This window comes from Mya arenaria, chromosome 6 (genome assembly GCF_026914265.1).
Source record: "Mya arenaria isolate MELC-2E11 chromosome 6, ASM2691426v1".
NCBI lineage: Eukaryota > Metazoa > Mollusca > Bivalvia > Myida > Myidae > Mya > Mya arenaria.
Genome location: NC_069127.1, coordinates 58,935,132 through 58,952,130, shown reverse-complemented (window position 1 = coordinate 58,952,130; position 16,999 = coordinate 58,935,132). Strand labels below are relative to the sequence as shown.

Here is a 16,999-nt window from a genome sequence, read left to right as displayed (position 1 = left end):
TATATTCCAATAATAACGCTGTTGTTAGAACGAGTTTAAACACGTTTTAAAGTAATATCTCATTCAACGTAATCAGAAATACGTCAAACCAGAAATTGACGTTCTAAAATGTCACTGAAACGTTACTATAATGGCGTTGCGATGTTTTCCAAATGAATTCAAAGTCAAAATGATTTAACATACGCAAAAATAGTTTTGATGACATATTTTGTAATTATGTGTTGGATTTTTCCATTGTCCTATGAGATGTATCCATTTAAACAATCCGAAAACAACATGCTCATAATAGTATGTAGAATTCCGTTTAGAATTATTCTGAAACATATTTCAGTATCGATATGTTTGTCAATATATTTCATGTATTACTTCGGTCAAAGTCACTTTGACCTCCAATATGATTCCCTTTTCGCTGTTAATATGTCCAATATTTCATAGAATTTTAGTGTTACAGAGCCTTATGTGTCTAACTCGGAGGCGATGGTAAATGATGAAAGCTTATCATTGCCTCGTGACAAAACTAACACTCCCCCATGCATGAGGGAAGCATCCATTTAATGGTTTGCGACTGTGTTCGATTTTTTTTATTAAATGTACCATGAAATTATTATTTTGGTGCAACTCTTTTTTTCTTTTTATCAAATCTCTGAGTAGATGCATCTTAAAGCGATAATTACAGCATGAAACAAAAGAGTGTTGCGTTTTTACCTTCAATTTTGACGGGGGGGGGGCAAATATACCCACGAGGACAAACTTACATCTGGGTTGGATTTTGATACGTTTAAAAGGCGGTCGAGAAAATATTTTTCTGAACAAAAATCGAATAATTTGCGGTGCAGAAACATTCACTATATTTTCTATCAAACATCAATTAGAAGATTGTTAGAAAACTTCAAATTGCATCTGTATATGCATTACGCTGTTTACATTATCTGAAACAAAGTATAACGTAGTAGGTTAAATGTGTGCATCTGATTGGATTGCCGTCGCTTATTGCATATTGAAAATGCTGTACAGGTGCGAGTCTCAAGTAAGACCATGAAAAAAGAGAGTTTAAACGTCATTCCCATTTTTAGAATGATTTGCAGAAGTTTGATTGCAGTATTTTTTTAAATCGGTAGTTTTTTCAATACATTGATCATGCAAGGATAAAATTCATTTTGAAAGCCCCCATATTGGTCTGGATAATTAGCACGTAAAACTTTTACAGAAATTTATTTGTTTCTTTTTTGTTAAATTTGAATTTGCATTTATGGGCAAGAAAAATCATGCTCTTGGTAAGTTTTAGTAAAAATTGCTACGTTGAAACTTCGCAGACATAACAACATTTGCAAACTAAACATGATGTCTGATATCTGTAAAATAACATATACAGCTTTGATTACAGACGGCTTTCAGGCATATATTGTATATTTTTGCATTTTCTACTTGGGAAGTGTCTACGGATAAATTTAGTTATGTAAGCAAAATGATTTTTTGTGATAACAACTCTCTGAATCATTTAACTGTGTTAAACCTTTTAAAACGACATTTAACATGCATGAGCCTAACTGTTAAACGAATTTATTACCGCCCCCCCCCATTATTTTCCGATGTTTGTATTTCGCTTATCGCCGGTCATACGAGATCGTTAAGCAATGTATTTGCCTTTTGTGAACTTGATTAATATACATGATATGGTAGCAGAAAGCATGTGAAAATATACGGGTATTTTGCGAATTATAGTTCATGTATTCGATAAAAAATAAGTTCAAAAACACGAATGAACTTGACTTAAATATAAAACTTTTTTTTTTCAATTTACATGTATACTACTATGCTATGATTCTCTATCCGAACATATCCGAACATATCCGAAGATATTGCATTTATCGGAAAATATTCGAAAATGCCATAAGGCAGGTTAGTTAACAATGGAAGTTAAGGTGTAAGTATTTGCAATTTACGCTAAAATAATAATAAAAAAATAATATACAGGGTTGAAATGACGCAATAGTTTCTATGATCTGTTTCTTTGATTGAAACCAGGAGACACACACATTTGAGCTATTGCCGAAAGTTTGGAAAACTTGTTGATTTACTTGAAAGAAACTCTCCAGGTAGAAACATGCGTTCTCCTATCACGTGAAACATAACAAGACTTATATTAAAATTTACAGGTATTTCATCAAGTACATTTGACGTATAACTTTTGGTTATCCACTGACGAAGAACAAAGAGAGACAAATACATTTGTAAACCATTAATTGATATTAAACACCTCTAGGTATTCATTTTGAGGTTATTTTTTTTTGAAAGTTTATTTGGAGAGTGCGACGTAAACAAAACTAGAAGCCTGGATCAAAGTGTTTAATATACTCTTAAGTTTATGTGTTAGGTGCCTGGAACAATAGAAAAATACTAATTAATATTCTGCTCGTGGTCTTAGTCTAGCCAACGGACAACTTGAAATGAGTCGACGGATTTGTATGCGTTCCAAAGACTGCTAAGAAAGATGGACATATACATAAACAAATAAAGGACTGACGTTGGAGATTTTTTAAGTAAAGAAAATGTCTCAAAAACGGTTTACCGGGGCTCGAATTGTGTTACTAGGGGCCAGTGGTGTCGGAAAAACAGGTAAGATAACGTTAATTTATTTATGAATATATCAGTACTTCCATTTCGTATCAAATGACTTTAATAAAGTAACAGAAATATATAAAACACATCTTACAACTATCTTTTATAATTATTGCTAATTAATGCATTTGATTGAATATTAAGCATCGATGAAAATATTATTTTACTTATTTCCAGCGTGATATTATTTTCTGTATAGACATGAATCTTATAAATATTAGATTTTTATCTGTTTAGATCATATCATTGGTTAAATTAATTATTATGCAACCAATTGTACAAAGGTGGTTTATTCTAAGAGGTGGTCAATGTAAGCCGAAAAGTTGATTCATTGGTAAATATTTATCCAATAATTTCTTTTAACCAATAAACATGCAAACTAACCGATTCGAATGGTAATTTGTGAACAACTTAAACATATTTTATACATTAGCTTCAGATAGTTTGTAGCTGGTTTAAAAGAAATGCCATCTTCTGAAATCAATACATTATTTTGGCCCTCATACGGAATTTGATTACATATACAACTTAATCTAATTGATATAAAGTCGTTGTTTTGAATATTTCGTCGGCAACTTATGCTGGACTTTGTACCTGGATGCAAGTAACATACTTGTTATATTTCCTGTCTTAGCAATTTGCCTTAGATAGTTTTCTAGAATAAATAAGCCATAAATGCACATGTTTAAATAGGAAAGTCAATGAATGATTACAGAAAGTTTTATACTGATACATATGTTTAAAAATGGTGTATTGGTAAAATGCTTCAAATAATATTGTTTCTAAACTGTATTGTTGGATTTAAAGACTACACACATTCAGAGCGTCAATGGCGCTAATACATCACGGTGCATGAGCAATGCAGTGCTTCACGTGTTTGTTAAAACAATTCAATACTCAACTCAATATGAATTAAGCCTATCAATGACAACTTTCTGTCCACTTTGCAACGGTTATCCATACTGTATTACACATCTTTGAGACATTTGCCAGACAAACCAAACTACATATAAGGTTTGTATCGCTATTGTACAAGTAATAGAAAAAATGTTCATAATTTGATTAATTTCTTCAATATGTTTGTATATATTAAATCATTTGAAAGATCCTTGAAAATAACTGCATACGAATAAGAATAGTTCACCCGTTTTTTAACTACTTGAACGCAAACGATGAAAATATCTCCGCCGAAAAAGACCCACAATGGATTAGATCATATTTAATTTATATACATATTCACTAACTCTGTACATTTTTCCATTTTCAGCTTTTGCAGTCCGATACATTACTAAGAGGTTTATTGGAGATTATGACAGGGATAAAGGTAATATATGATCCGTAAGATACATATACATATATAACCTAAATACCTTAGATACATTTAATGGATACAACAACTTGTTTTACTCGTCGAAACTGCGATTGCGGGATAATATCGTTGTTTATCGACCTGTGTAAACACAAGGAAATGACATAAATAGTAAATAAGACTGATATACTATTGGTTAACTGGTAAATGCCTATTAAGACGTGTAATGAATATCAACTATTATAAGTGTACGCTTCACGTCGAACTCGCTGTGTAAACACGTATCGAGGCGTCATACTATACATGTTTATACACATTATGGGACTTGATAAAGGTCGTCAGAAAAGTTAAGTGAAAGCTTAACAATATTAGTTTTTCTTGGTTGTGGTGATATAAAATCGCCGTTATACTTATAACGTACTTTCGTTATTTCAGTAAATATTCCTTTGGTCGTATATTCGTATTTTCGCGACAAAAGTGTAAACATACAACATGGAAGAAATTAATCACATTGATATAACAGCTTTTAAAAAACAGCGTTATGCTTATATGCAATGCTTATACGTACACTTTAGGAATTATGTCTAAGTCTGCAAGATATTATAAAAAAACATCCATACTTTATACCAATAATTTTGCTATGATAACGTGAAACGTTGATTAACAACTAACGCTCACTCGAAGGAACAAGAGTTCTTTGAATCTTCTCAGAAAAACAATACTACTTGCCATATAATTGCAGTTTTCATTAAAACCATATTAATGAGTTAGTGCTTTCAAAAACATATCTTTATTGTATTTCTTGAATTACTTTGGTAGACCTATTTAATATCACACACTATTTGCTGTCAAATAATATTGTTATATTGAGAAATCATTCTTATATCAATTGTTGTCAAAATATGGCCAAGATCGACCAAACTAATCAGGTGTAACATAGCTAACTAAGCTTGGGTTACATGGCATACTATTTGACTTGTAGTTTGCAAGACATCACCTAATCGTGTGCTACATGATTTCAATTATCCGGGGGCGATTATAAACCTTGGAAAGATTTTTAAAAGGATTACATTGCATTGTTGAAAGTCTGCCCTAGGTTCGAACTCATTCCTGGCATTTGGATGAAACGGTCCGCTGGCCTTTTTCGATTGTATACTGAGTATTCAATTTTATACTCATTACAGCTGTTTTAACGATTTGATAGTTCTACGGTGCGTGAATGTTTGACTGCAATAATTACGACATAAAACAGGATCAAACACTATAACCTTATACCTACATTTAACTTGTGAACTTGTTATAATAATGCTTATTATCACAATATTAATAAAGCTTTCTTCAAACGGGCTATCAAACAAACTTACATACATGCCATTCCACATCAATATCAATCTAATATTAGACTTTGCTTGAACTTGTCCTAAGACAGAAGGTTCTTATCGCTTTTTACGATATTTATCAATTAAACGTCGGTGGGTTAATCAACGCTTTTTTCTATCACGCGTTTAAATCTTTTATACAAACAAAAAAAACGGAACATAACCCAGAGAGAAGTACTCACCTGCTAAGCGAAAAGCGCTTACATATAATAAAGTTTTTAGTGTCTTAGTTTTCATTGTCTATAGAAAAGCACTCAAAAAGTGCACTTATAATAAAATGAAGTAGAACTGTTTATACTACAGTTGAGAAGACAACAAAATTCACATGTTGCCAACATTGAAGTGTCAACTGATTTATGATGTTTGAAGATACAACTTACATCTTTAATTGAAATGGGGCGCTGCTGTTGTCTTTACTTTCTTCTCCACTATGCATTAACAGAATTGACCTATTATGAATGCTTCGAACGAATGTAAAGAAACTAGCTGGAATCCAACATATCTGCCATACAATAAACATCTTTTTAGTATCCATTCACGCTTAACTGGATTAATATGATCGAGTTTTACCTTATACAAAACACATAGATTTTCTTTACTTTCTATTCAAACATTGGTAAATTTATTAGTGATACCCGCCCGCATTTGAGAAACCAAGAAACAAAGGATGTTAAACCCCACTAAAAATGGTATTTGTTTTAGGGGTACACTATAGGTTGAACCTTTTTTAATTTTAATACATTACAATGATTAACTTATTGGCATTTTTTTATCAAAAAAAATTCCCCATTACAAGAGCGCCAAAATATCCCTTACAGTTTTTTGTATGTAAACAAATCAAATGCTTATCATTATTTTGATCATTAAACAACATATGTTGTGCCCCTTTGAAACATTCAAGATTTCGAAGTGAATGCACGCAAACCTTATACATTCAAATACTTTTAATCACAAATGTTGTTTAAAAAACACAACTGAACTTTCTCATATACGTAGATTTGTTTTTAATATCATATCATTCCCGTGTTTGTTATGACGAACCATTTATGTCAAATATCGCCTTTAGCCGATAGTGCTGCCGCAATAAAAATGTACCTCTAAATTTAGATTTATTTATGAGATAAAGGTGTACATTTTGACACAGCGGAGTAGCTTTGTTCATGAAAAAGAGTTGTGCATCTGTGATAGCAGTACACTTCTCATATATGATATTGCAAAAGAGGTATAACACTAAATATACAAGTGCCCATTTTTATACATAACATATATTAGAATGAGACCAAAATGGTATGTCATAGCTTGTGAAGTTGTGAGTCGCTTGTTGGCTACTTTGTGACTCCGGTCCTTGCCCCTTGGTCTGAAAACTGACACCCACTACCTGTTATAACTTACAAATGTGATTATACTGAGTATAAACATATAAAGGTAGATCATAATGTCAAGTATAAAAAATATACTTATGAATATTGATTTAAGATAAAATGTGTTTTAAAAAGAAAATGATTGAACTAGCAATCGCTATTGACATTGATCAACCATTCGTATTTTTTGAAAAGAGAGCAAGCAAATTTGCCACGGCTACGACTCTTTCTTTTCTATAAACCTACAAACCAGATTGATTTTCTTTTTGAGCACAATTCATGATATAAAAGCTTCAAAAAGAATGTCTAAAAATCATAAATACCATTATAATTATCTTCGAGTGTTTAGCGTTCCTATGTTTAGTTTTATTTGACAAGATTGAGGAAATGACAGAGGAAACATCTCACAGAAACGATGACAGACACCACCTTGTAATAGCCCTGTCCGACGCATACACTATCCTCAGGTGGTGTTTCTACTTACATCTGTGAAAAGTTGTCAATACATTTGTTCAAGTTTGAGTGTCTGTTTTGCCCTAAAACAGAGCCTGCCTGCTTGTTCAGGTTTTTTGACTGGTTTTGTTTTGGTTTTATTGAAAAATCAATGTAGCAAAATTCTTGTACTGTTACCTATACCACTTTCTCCTCCACCCCATCACCAATATTTGTATAATTGCTTCTGCTGATACTACTGCTATTGTTATTGCTACTGCTTCTACATTACTACTGCTAAATATTTATTTTCAGAGATGGTGTACACACGTCATCTTCCTACACCAAGAGATGAAATTACCTTGGACATCCTTGACACTGGAGCAAGGGTAGGGTGAATTTCTATATGAAATTTTGTTACACCATTATATTTCTTCATTCATTCACAGATTAAAGTTAAATATGCATATTCTGAAGTGACATATTATGTAGCAAAACTCTACCAATAAAAACAAAACGTCCACTGGTGACAATAAAGAGACACCATGAAGAGTATAAACATTATTCACCAATATTAAAATATATGCTGTACCCTAGGCAGCTATTAGTTTTCACAAAATGTTAAGATTAAAACGTTATTTCCGTTGTATCTTTATTTTCAGCTGTCCTCGGAAACAATCGAAAAGCACACCAAATGGGGTGACGGTTACATTCTCATCTACTCACTCACTGATCGAGCAAGTTTGACCTACTTATCAGAGGTCAAGGACATTATTACAAAGGTTAAAGGTCGGGACTGTCCTTTGACATTGGTGGGAAACAAAAGTGACCTTATCTCTGCTCGTGAAGTCAATGACGAGGAATCGAGTGATTTTGGACAGAAATTTGATTGTCCTAAATTTGAAATATCCGTGGCGGAGACCTGTCAGGGGGTGCTGGAAGTTATGGATGAAATAATGTGTCAAATCAAGAGAGACTTTGTGAAAAATATGAATACTTCTAATCAACTGGCAATAGCTGATAATAAGCCCCGCTCAAAACTTTACAGCATGAAGAAAGCATTTAAGAAAAGAATAAATCGTAGCCATAGCGATACATTTTAGTGAAGGCAAACACATATTAAATAATGATAAAACGCTTGAATAAGTATTATAACAGTTTGGTGCCGTAAGTATTTATTAGATATATTGTATCTGCATTATTATATTCACTATGTGCACGTTCATATGTTGATTAGTGCAACCACTGCTTTAATTACAAAAACATCAACACATTTGAACAGGGTTTGAACTATAATCATTTTTTACTAAAAGTAAGCGCTGTATTTTTTTATCAAAGCTTTAGTGATGGAAAGATAAATAGTGAGAACAATACCCAATTGATATGTTTTACCTTTTTGATATACCCATGTTCACAAGAGCATAAAAGCCTTGATACAAAGATATATTTGTTTAGAAAACAAAATCGTTGAGTGAATTATTCGCTCAATATTTGTTTTTGTATTGTATCCATCATAGCAGATACTCAAAGATACTGGCTGCTGGCGTGATAAATAAAAAGTGTCAGTAATACTATATGATTATTTCCGGAAAATATAATGTATGTTTAATATCTATATGTAATCATCTTTTACTGGATTGTTTTCTTTCAATCAAAATAGAGTTTCAATACTAGGCTTACCGTTTTCAGTAATATTATTCCGAAGTCGATTAACAAATTCAAGTTCAAAGTTTATTGACAAACTCGGCACATAAATGGACATTACACCTATAGGATGGGATACAAAATACAAAAATAAATAAGTTTAAAGTGTCGTATTATAAAAATGAAAACATAAAACAAGTATATCGCAAATAATTTAATTTCCAGGGTGGGGTTTCCACATTACTGCAGCTTTTTTTTTTATATCTAACTGCATTGGACAGAAGGGAGACTTTAATATACTCGTAGAAGGCCTGATTGATTTACCTAGGAAATGAAATATTAGTATATTGTAAATGTAACGATTATACACATTAATATTTTAAACGCAATAGCAAAGACAACGACAAATCTTGAAATTAAGGATAAAACATGTAGTTGTCATGTCAGAACCGGTAGAAATATGTTGCATTTATATAAAAGTAGAACACTTTTTTTTAATAGCCTTTGATTTCAAATAACATCCTGTATCACGTAATTCGCCTACATAAAGCCATATTTAGCCGACATTATGTTTCAATTATTTTCACGTAGTACACCTATCCTACATTATATTCTCAGACAGAAAATCCGATAATACCTTAAGTTCAAGAGCTTTGTGGATAAGATCTTTTAAATTAGCTAATGATGTTTCTGCATTATCTACGTTAAACGGTTTTTCAGGGAGTATATTAATGTTTAATTTCATCATAACATCTTTTATTGGAAGATATTGAACAGTTCGAAATTATATCTCAATCGGAAAGATCTTGAATTTTTTTTGCATAATATAAATAAGTCTGCTAAGGTAAATTGATACTAAAATAAATATTTACATCGCATTCAAATAAACGCGATTTCGTCCTTTGTCGAATGTTAAAGATTTATGTTACAATTTGCAGTAACATTCAATTGATAATTTTTGTTGTACTTTCCCTAATATTTCAACTTTGCTAGGCTAAATAAATACCTTATGAAATTTTGCTACCGAATATTTGCGATACTGATTAAGGTATGATAAGTATGACAATTTACTTTCTAACAAATATTTTAACATAAAGTTTATTTTTTCAATATCTCGACAAAAAAAACCCTTAGGGTTTTGACTGACTACAACATTTAATAACATAGTAGCTATTTTACAATTTTTCTCCAAGTTAGGTCCAAATATGTACTATACATACTTCAATTCTTAACTTCAAACTAATAAGGTGTATCTTAAAGTCAAATGACTTAACATGTGCTACATGCCATAACAATTACGTTGTGTTACAAGACATCTTTTTATTTAACATGACTTTTATCATCTAGGGGCCATTTTATCTAGAATCATAGCAGCAATTACACACAGAGGATATTCTTTTTAATTAGCACAGCATTGTTAAATATCTCCTGGATGCAAAATCCGTCCTAGGACTCTGCATGAATTGGTCATTGTTAATGAACACGCTGAACGAACTACGAAAACAAGGTTGTGACATGGTTATACACGTTTCTGATTGTACAAAAGTATGCCCCGTTCGACTGATGTCCACACGTTTGAAATGTGGAGTCCAATTGGCATAAAGAACTGATTAATATTGGACTAATAAGCTAAAACTTATATTGAATATAAACATTGGTGACAAATGGTGGGAATAAGTCAAAATGCTGCTTCCAGACTCTAATCTTAACATTAAGTGGCACTTAGACATCAGGTTTATTGTATTTGAAACAATTAACTAATCTACTGATATCCGCGGAAAAATACCGCGGTTTTCTATCACGTGATTAAATGATTTATACATTTGAAAACGGACCACACAGAATTATGCACTTGTTTAACCAAAGAGTGACAACTCACACGCATGAAATAGAGGATATTTGTTTATTTCAGTGTAAGATCGTATTTTATTTCACGAGCGTCATAGAAAAAACATATATATATATTTAGTTTGTTCTATGATTACAAGTGATCTGGTTGTTGCGATATAAAAATTGCGCCGTAGTATCAAAGGTCATTGTTTTTGTTGTTTTTGTTGTTGTTAATAACACATTTGAGGAAACAGTAGATATATTGTTACCAACATTGATATTCCTACATGATTAATATTTTGAAACTACGACTGACATTCTTAATTGAAGCGTGGCTCTGTTGGTATTTTTCTGTCTACTCCTTTATGCATGATTATAAAAAATGCGTCGAAATAGAAAATGGCTGAGCGCCAATTTTTTTTCCCGTACACTTATTTGAATGTGATAAACAACACCCCATGCGTTTATTAATGCTTAATTTGATAAAATATTACTTAATTTTAACCTATCATCCCATGCGTTCGTTAGCGCTTAATTTAATTAAATATCATTTAATTTGAACGTATACAAGACACACTGACAGTTATTCATGTCTTCATTAACCTAACTGCAAACATGTGCCTTTTCCAATGTAGATATCCGGCCTTGTATCAGAAACCAAAAATAGAATGATAGTCAGCCTCACACGCTGTATGTTTTAAAACAAGGGTTCTGAAGTGAATGCACGCACACCTCACACATTTAAATGCAAATAATACACGTGTTACTATAAATAGTAACATTTTACTGTAGAAATTCGTTCCCGCATTAATGAATATCGTCTCCACCCGTGCGATTATCACGGCAAGTCACGTCAATTCAGGGCGATTATGGCATAATTGGCTCACGAAGACGAGAACGTGCACACTGTCGAAAATGAAAATGGCCACCGTGTTTCAGTAACGAGCACTACCAGAAACCGTACCGGATGTTTAAATTCGGTAAAGGCCATAAAGCAGAGTCAGAGACAAGAACATGTCTTGTTGAAACGTGTTTTTACTTTATTCGCTGAGAAATGTTAAATAGTCCAGCGAAATTGCTAGGGTCAGTCAAGCCGAGATTCTTATGAAACTGCTCCTAGGCTTGATCGACCCTAGCTGTGCTCATCTATTGAAATGAACATCACAATCAGCCGATATAAAACAGGAAATATTTGAAGAATTGAAAAATTGCAGGCTTATTATGAAATCACGAATGAAAAGGTTTGCTATTTTGATTTCCATTCACTCGATATTTCCGCAGCTAATGCCATTTAAAACCATTTTGTTATATCTCATTTTCAGACTTTATGATATGACATATCCTTCATTATTCCACAAAATCATGTTTTTAAATCCTTTTGAAATCATTGACAAATGACAAAACATATGTATTATACATATATATGGATTTAAAATCCATTTTCTGACAGTTATATGTACTGTTGCATTAATGAAACTCTGTCTGAGTAACATACATTGCCCCCAGTGAAAATAATTGCCCTTGGGCTAAAGCCCTCGGGCAATTATATCTTCCACTTGGGCAATTATCAACCAAAAGCCATGGTCAACCATGTATTATTCTATAAGTAATTAAATACGTCGTTGAAATAAATAGATAAAGTAAACGCTATAATAAACGTAGTAACGGTGAATGTAAAATGTTCTGAAACATTTGAATAAGCTCAATTGAGAGAGGTTGTTTAAAAATACATATGATATATATGTGTTGTGTATATTTTTGGAATTAATGGTTTCTGGTTTAATTTATTTAATTTTAAAATCCATTTCTGACAGTTATATGTACTGTTGCACTGATGAAACTCTGTCTGAGTATCATACATATACCGGAACATTAGCATTTTGGCAGATAAATTACAGAACATTGATCTTAATATTTTATGTTATTTTAAGATAGTTTAAAGGACAGGTTGTAAATCTGGTAAAGCCGAAGCAAGTTAGAGGATTAAATTGGCATAACGTAACTGCCATCTGAAAAAGAAAATCCAAACAAGACCAAGAAATTAATTTTATGTTGCATGCTTGGTCACTTTACAATGATGCACAACCTCCGATCAGGCTTCAATAAAATCGGTGTTAACCCCGTTATAGGAAGTAGACAGTAAGAGTGAGTGAGATTGACTGTTGATTGGTCTATAGTCAATGGTAAAAACGGCGAGTATTTCGCTAATCTGAATGGGAATGCGGTCTTCTTATACTGTATGTATTTTTTATAAACATAAATACATGAACATTAATACATTAATATACAAACACGCTTCATAAAAGTCATACCGGTAAAATTGAGTTATATGTAATGTCAATATATTCCCTTTATTTCCCTTGGCTTTGAAAGCATGTAGTTTTTACGTAATTTTACGTGATTTGTTACGATATAGGACTGGTGAATGGTGGGGGGGGGGGGTGTACTCGACGCGCGGCTAATGGCAAAGGTTTTATGATTGGTTTATGTCAATATAATTAAAAAAATATGTATATATTTCACCACAATGCACCATTTTGGTAAACGAAAACACAAATTGATATCCTAGATTTTCTAAGTTTTTGTTAAAATCTGTTTTTTGCTGGTATATTTTGTTTCTTTTAATCCTTGTCTTTTAGCCTGTAAATCGAAGATGCACAAAATGGGTTTGCTGTTTTATGTTGAAACCATAACAATGTTAGTCACAATGGTAGTCTAAACAACTACGTTGAAAGATGATTAATTGTTTGATTTTTAAAATTATATACTTTTAAGAATTTAAAGTCACCGTTATTGAGATTTATACAAAAACGCTATTACTAATAATTAAAAAACGGCAAAGGGACAAAGTCTTTCCATTCATGTTCTTCAACGAATATTTCTCGAAAACGAGAAAATGGGACCTCATCAACAACGCCGTTATTTTATATTCATTAGGCGTTCGTAAAAGCCCAATAAGCTTAATTACTCGTGCTTGATGATTTAGATGGCAAGCTATAATGAAATGATCGTAGCTTGCAATAATATTAACAAGCCGACAAGATATCTCACTTGATAGAGCTTACAGGAATATGTCAAATTGAGTGACACTGAATTAGAATCACCCAACATATTATGAAAATTAACATATACCGTTTTTCACGAGCGAATAATATATTTAATGGATTTACCATACGTCGTTTAAACATAAGTATAACGCAAACACCGTATATAAATATATAAAAGTTCTAAAATTTATTCTAAAAATAAATTATAATGTCCAATAAGTAACAATATCTTTCAATAATTGTTCAGTTCCGTATTTATATATTTTAGTAGTAAAACGGATGTATTAATGTGTTGATCTTAATTACAGAACAATTTTCTTTTGAATAGTGTTTTACTGTAACCGTTTTTTTTGTTAGTTTGTGTTTGATATAACAATAGCAACTTATAGCGAAGCACATATTTTACCATATACGTTTAGTATTTGTTTGTCAACGGTCATATTTTATGCGATATATTTTGGTACTTCAACGATTTGCTAAAAATGACAAGAACGATGATGATGATGATGATGATGATGATGATGATGATGATGATGATTCGTGCCCTTTGTTACATTGCCAAAAGATCGTAGTTTTTTAGTGCAATGTTTTTTTTAAATACACGTAGCTAAATCAGCCATAACTTTTCGCATAAAACCAATGTTGAAATGCTGTAAATAAGTTTCGATATGTAGATTTAGCGTGCACATATGGCACCAATCGTTAATAAACCTTCAAACACAATCATGTGCTTACTTAGACATATATTGTGTATTTCTATGTAATTCACACTCGAGCCCTTAGTTCACTACCACTGTGAAATGAAGAAGAGCGTTTGTTTTGGTCACACGAACAATGTTGTCCAATATGCCTTCAGATATATGTGTTCGCCGGTAGTGTAAATACTTGAACATGAAATTTAACTGATGTAAATATAATATCACAAAATTCGTAATAACTGTGCTTAAAATTGTTCTTCTTTAAAACGATTATAATAATTACGGGATATTTTGTAAAATAAACACAAACATATTTCAAAACCATGAACATTAACTTTGTACAATTTTCGGTTTTCCTAACAGCTTATCTGTTGTTTTTCTAAGGATATCCACCTTTATAATATTATTATATTATATTATTAATATTATTACAAATACAAGCTTTTTCGCGTAACTTAACATAAAATGAATAAAAAAGTTGTTGAAAGTGTTTGCTAATCGTAAATATAATAGTAAACCAATATTGATTGTTAAAATGTAACATTTATCAGAACATCATCATTCGCCAAATTTGTGGTAACAACTCTGGCAAGGTTGGTAAAAGTAAGAACTCATTTGGTTTAAATTTGATTACAAGCATTCAACCTCACATTAAGTTTGTTTTCATTAACATGTCCAAGCGCATCGTAAGATTTCGCGATTAGTTGCGAGTTTAAATGTAAAGAGTATATAGATAACATATATAATAAGCGTCTGGGTAATAAAACTAAAATTTAATGCAAATTACAAGAAAACCTGTGAGAAATAGTTTTCGCATACGTCTCTTGGTGATGCTTAAAAAAGTAATTTCTCGGTATATAACACAGTAATGCAACGTTTACGATATAAAACACGTATATCACCTGCACCGGTGAAAAATCACCCGCAATAATGGCCAAGCCAGACACAATAAATCATATTGTTACAGTAAAACTTAAATCCCAAGATAACAAAACCATACCAAGGGGTCGTTGTAGATTCAAGAAATGACTGAGCAAACATTTTGCATTTTAACTCCCCCCAATGAACAAATGTACCTTATAATCGACAGAATGAAATATTTTTAAAAACAGTAATTGGGACCTTTTGATAGATTTTCATGATTTGGGGTGAACACTGTGATAAAACAAATTTACTTAAAGATAAATTAACCAAATTTCAAAATAAACACGTTTCATAAAGAGTAAAGACGAGAGTGAAATTATAAGAATGAAAAAATAAGTAAGTATTTAAGACACAGTTGTTAAATTTCAATGGAATGGTTTCTTTATTGCATTGCAGCTATTATTAATCTAGCTACATTTAACAGAAAACCTATTTAAAGAAGGCCAGAATGTAGTTCTTAGTTAAGAAAATCTTACTCTATTGTAAATGTAACTTATAGACTGAGTTGTAAATTATTTCAAATTTTAACCAGCAATGGCATAGACAAAGCCAAATCCTCAAACAGAAGGGTAACTTTTCGCTTGAAAAGTATAAGCCAGGCAAACTACTTTGTTAAAACCCTGTTTCCAAAGCTATCATTTCAATATGTTGGGATCCAAAGACCATCTTTATAATACAATTTTCAAATGTTTACCATTAATTTAATACCAACATGTCAGAACCGGTATAAATCTGTTGCTTTAATATAAAGAAATTAAGCCGTATCTAGTAGCGTTTATATTTTAATTAACATTCCGTAACTCGACCATCTTACATAATATTCTCAGACAGAAAATCAGATAATACCTTGTGTTCAATAGTTCTGTAGATGAGATATGTTTCTTGATAAACTAAGTAAACAGTTTTTTTGGGAGTATTTTCATGTTTTAGTCATCATTACATCTTTAATTAGGTGATATCTCACGGTTGGAAATTAATTTAAAATTGAAAGATCTTAGAAATAAATTTGAACATTATAAGAATAACTCTGATACTTTGATCAATAATTACCATACACTCATAGAAACGCGATTCCTCTCAATCTTTTCGAAATCAAAATCATTTATGATTGCAATGTTAAGCTTTCGTTTTCGTTTTATTTTGATAATGCATTATGAATTACAGGTTTTACGTAATAACGTTGAAGCGCATGGTGGTAGAGATATTTTGTCTGTTTGAGATGTCAAGTTTTATGGATTTCTAAGTGTGTTTGAAATAGATTTGTTATCAAAATGTTCGCTTGATAAAGTCGTTTACTTATTATTATTTTCTTGTTTAACAAAATATTATTACAGGAAGAATCACTTTCCACTCCCCCGACCAAAGCTATGTTTGAATTATTGACTGATACTTAAACCATTATTATATCAATTCATATCAAAAGAGGAACAATATGCATATTAAATCTAGACTTCAAATTAATTAGGTGCAATATTGGTATATTGAGAGACCATGTTATTGTTATGCAAACAATAAAAAAGTGACATTTTCAGGGTTTGGGTTATCTACAAAAACAAAGTAAATCCTTTCTTATTCGAACATAATTTAATTTAAAAATATTGACAAGATATAGGTATTTTCCACAAGACCTTATAATGTGAACCTTAATTTGAACTGACTTACCTTGTAGTGCATGGCATTATAGTTATCGTGTGTGACATTACTTTAACTTGTGCTACATGGCTTAGATTTTTTAGGCCATTTTATCAAATATCTT

The 16,999-nt window shown here is 31.6% G+C and overlaps 1 protein-coding gene across 1 annotated transcript; it reads left to right on the top strand.

Annotated features, from left to right (window-relative positions):
- The first annotated feature begins 2,127 nt into the window (after positions 1-2,127).
- Positions 2,128-10,733, top strand: LOC128239104 (ras-related and estrogen-regulated growth inhibitor-like). The gene is made up of 4 exons (XM_052955572.1): positions 2,128-2,616; positions 3,887-3,943; positions 7,416-7,489; positions 7,763-10,733. Exons 1-4 carry the CDS (start codon positions 2,550-2,552, stop codon positions 8,201-8,203), a joined length of 639 nt encoding a protein of 212 aa, XP_052811532.1. The 5' UTR covers positions 2,128-2,549; the 3' UTR covers positions 8,204-10,733.
- Positions 10,734-16,999: the final 6,266 nt, after the last annotated feature.

What these genes read in the sequence shown, in the direction of transcription:
- LOC128239104 (XM_052955572.1), top strand. Translation starts at nt 2,550, where the DNA reads ATGTCTCAAAAACGGTTTACCGGGGCTCGAATTGTGTTACTAGGGGCC. An exon ending in CAGTGGTGTCGGAAAAACAG is followed by an intron (nt 2,617 to 3,886) that starts GTAAGATAACGT and finishes TTCCATTTTCAG; the next exon opens with CTTTTGCAGTCCGATACATT. An exon ending in AGATTATGACAGGGATAAAG is followed by an intron (nt 3,944 to 7,415) that starts GTAATATATGAT and finishes ATTTATTTTCAG; the next exon opens with AGATGGTGTACACACGTCAT.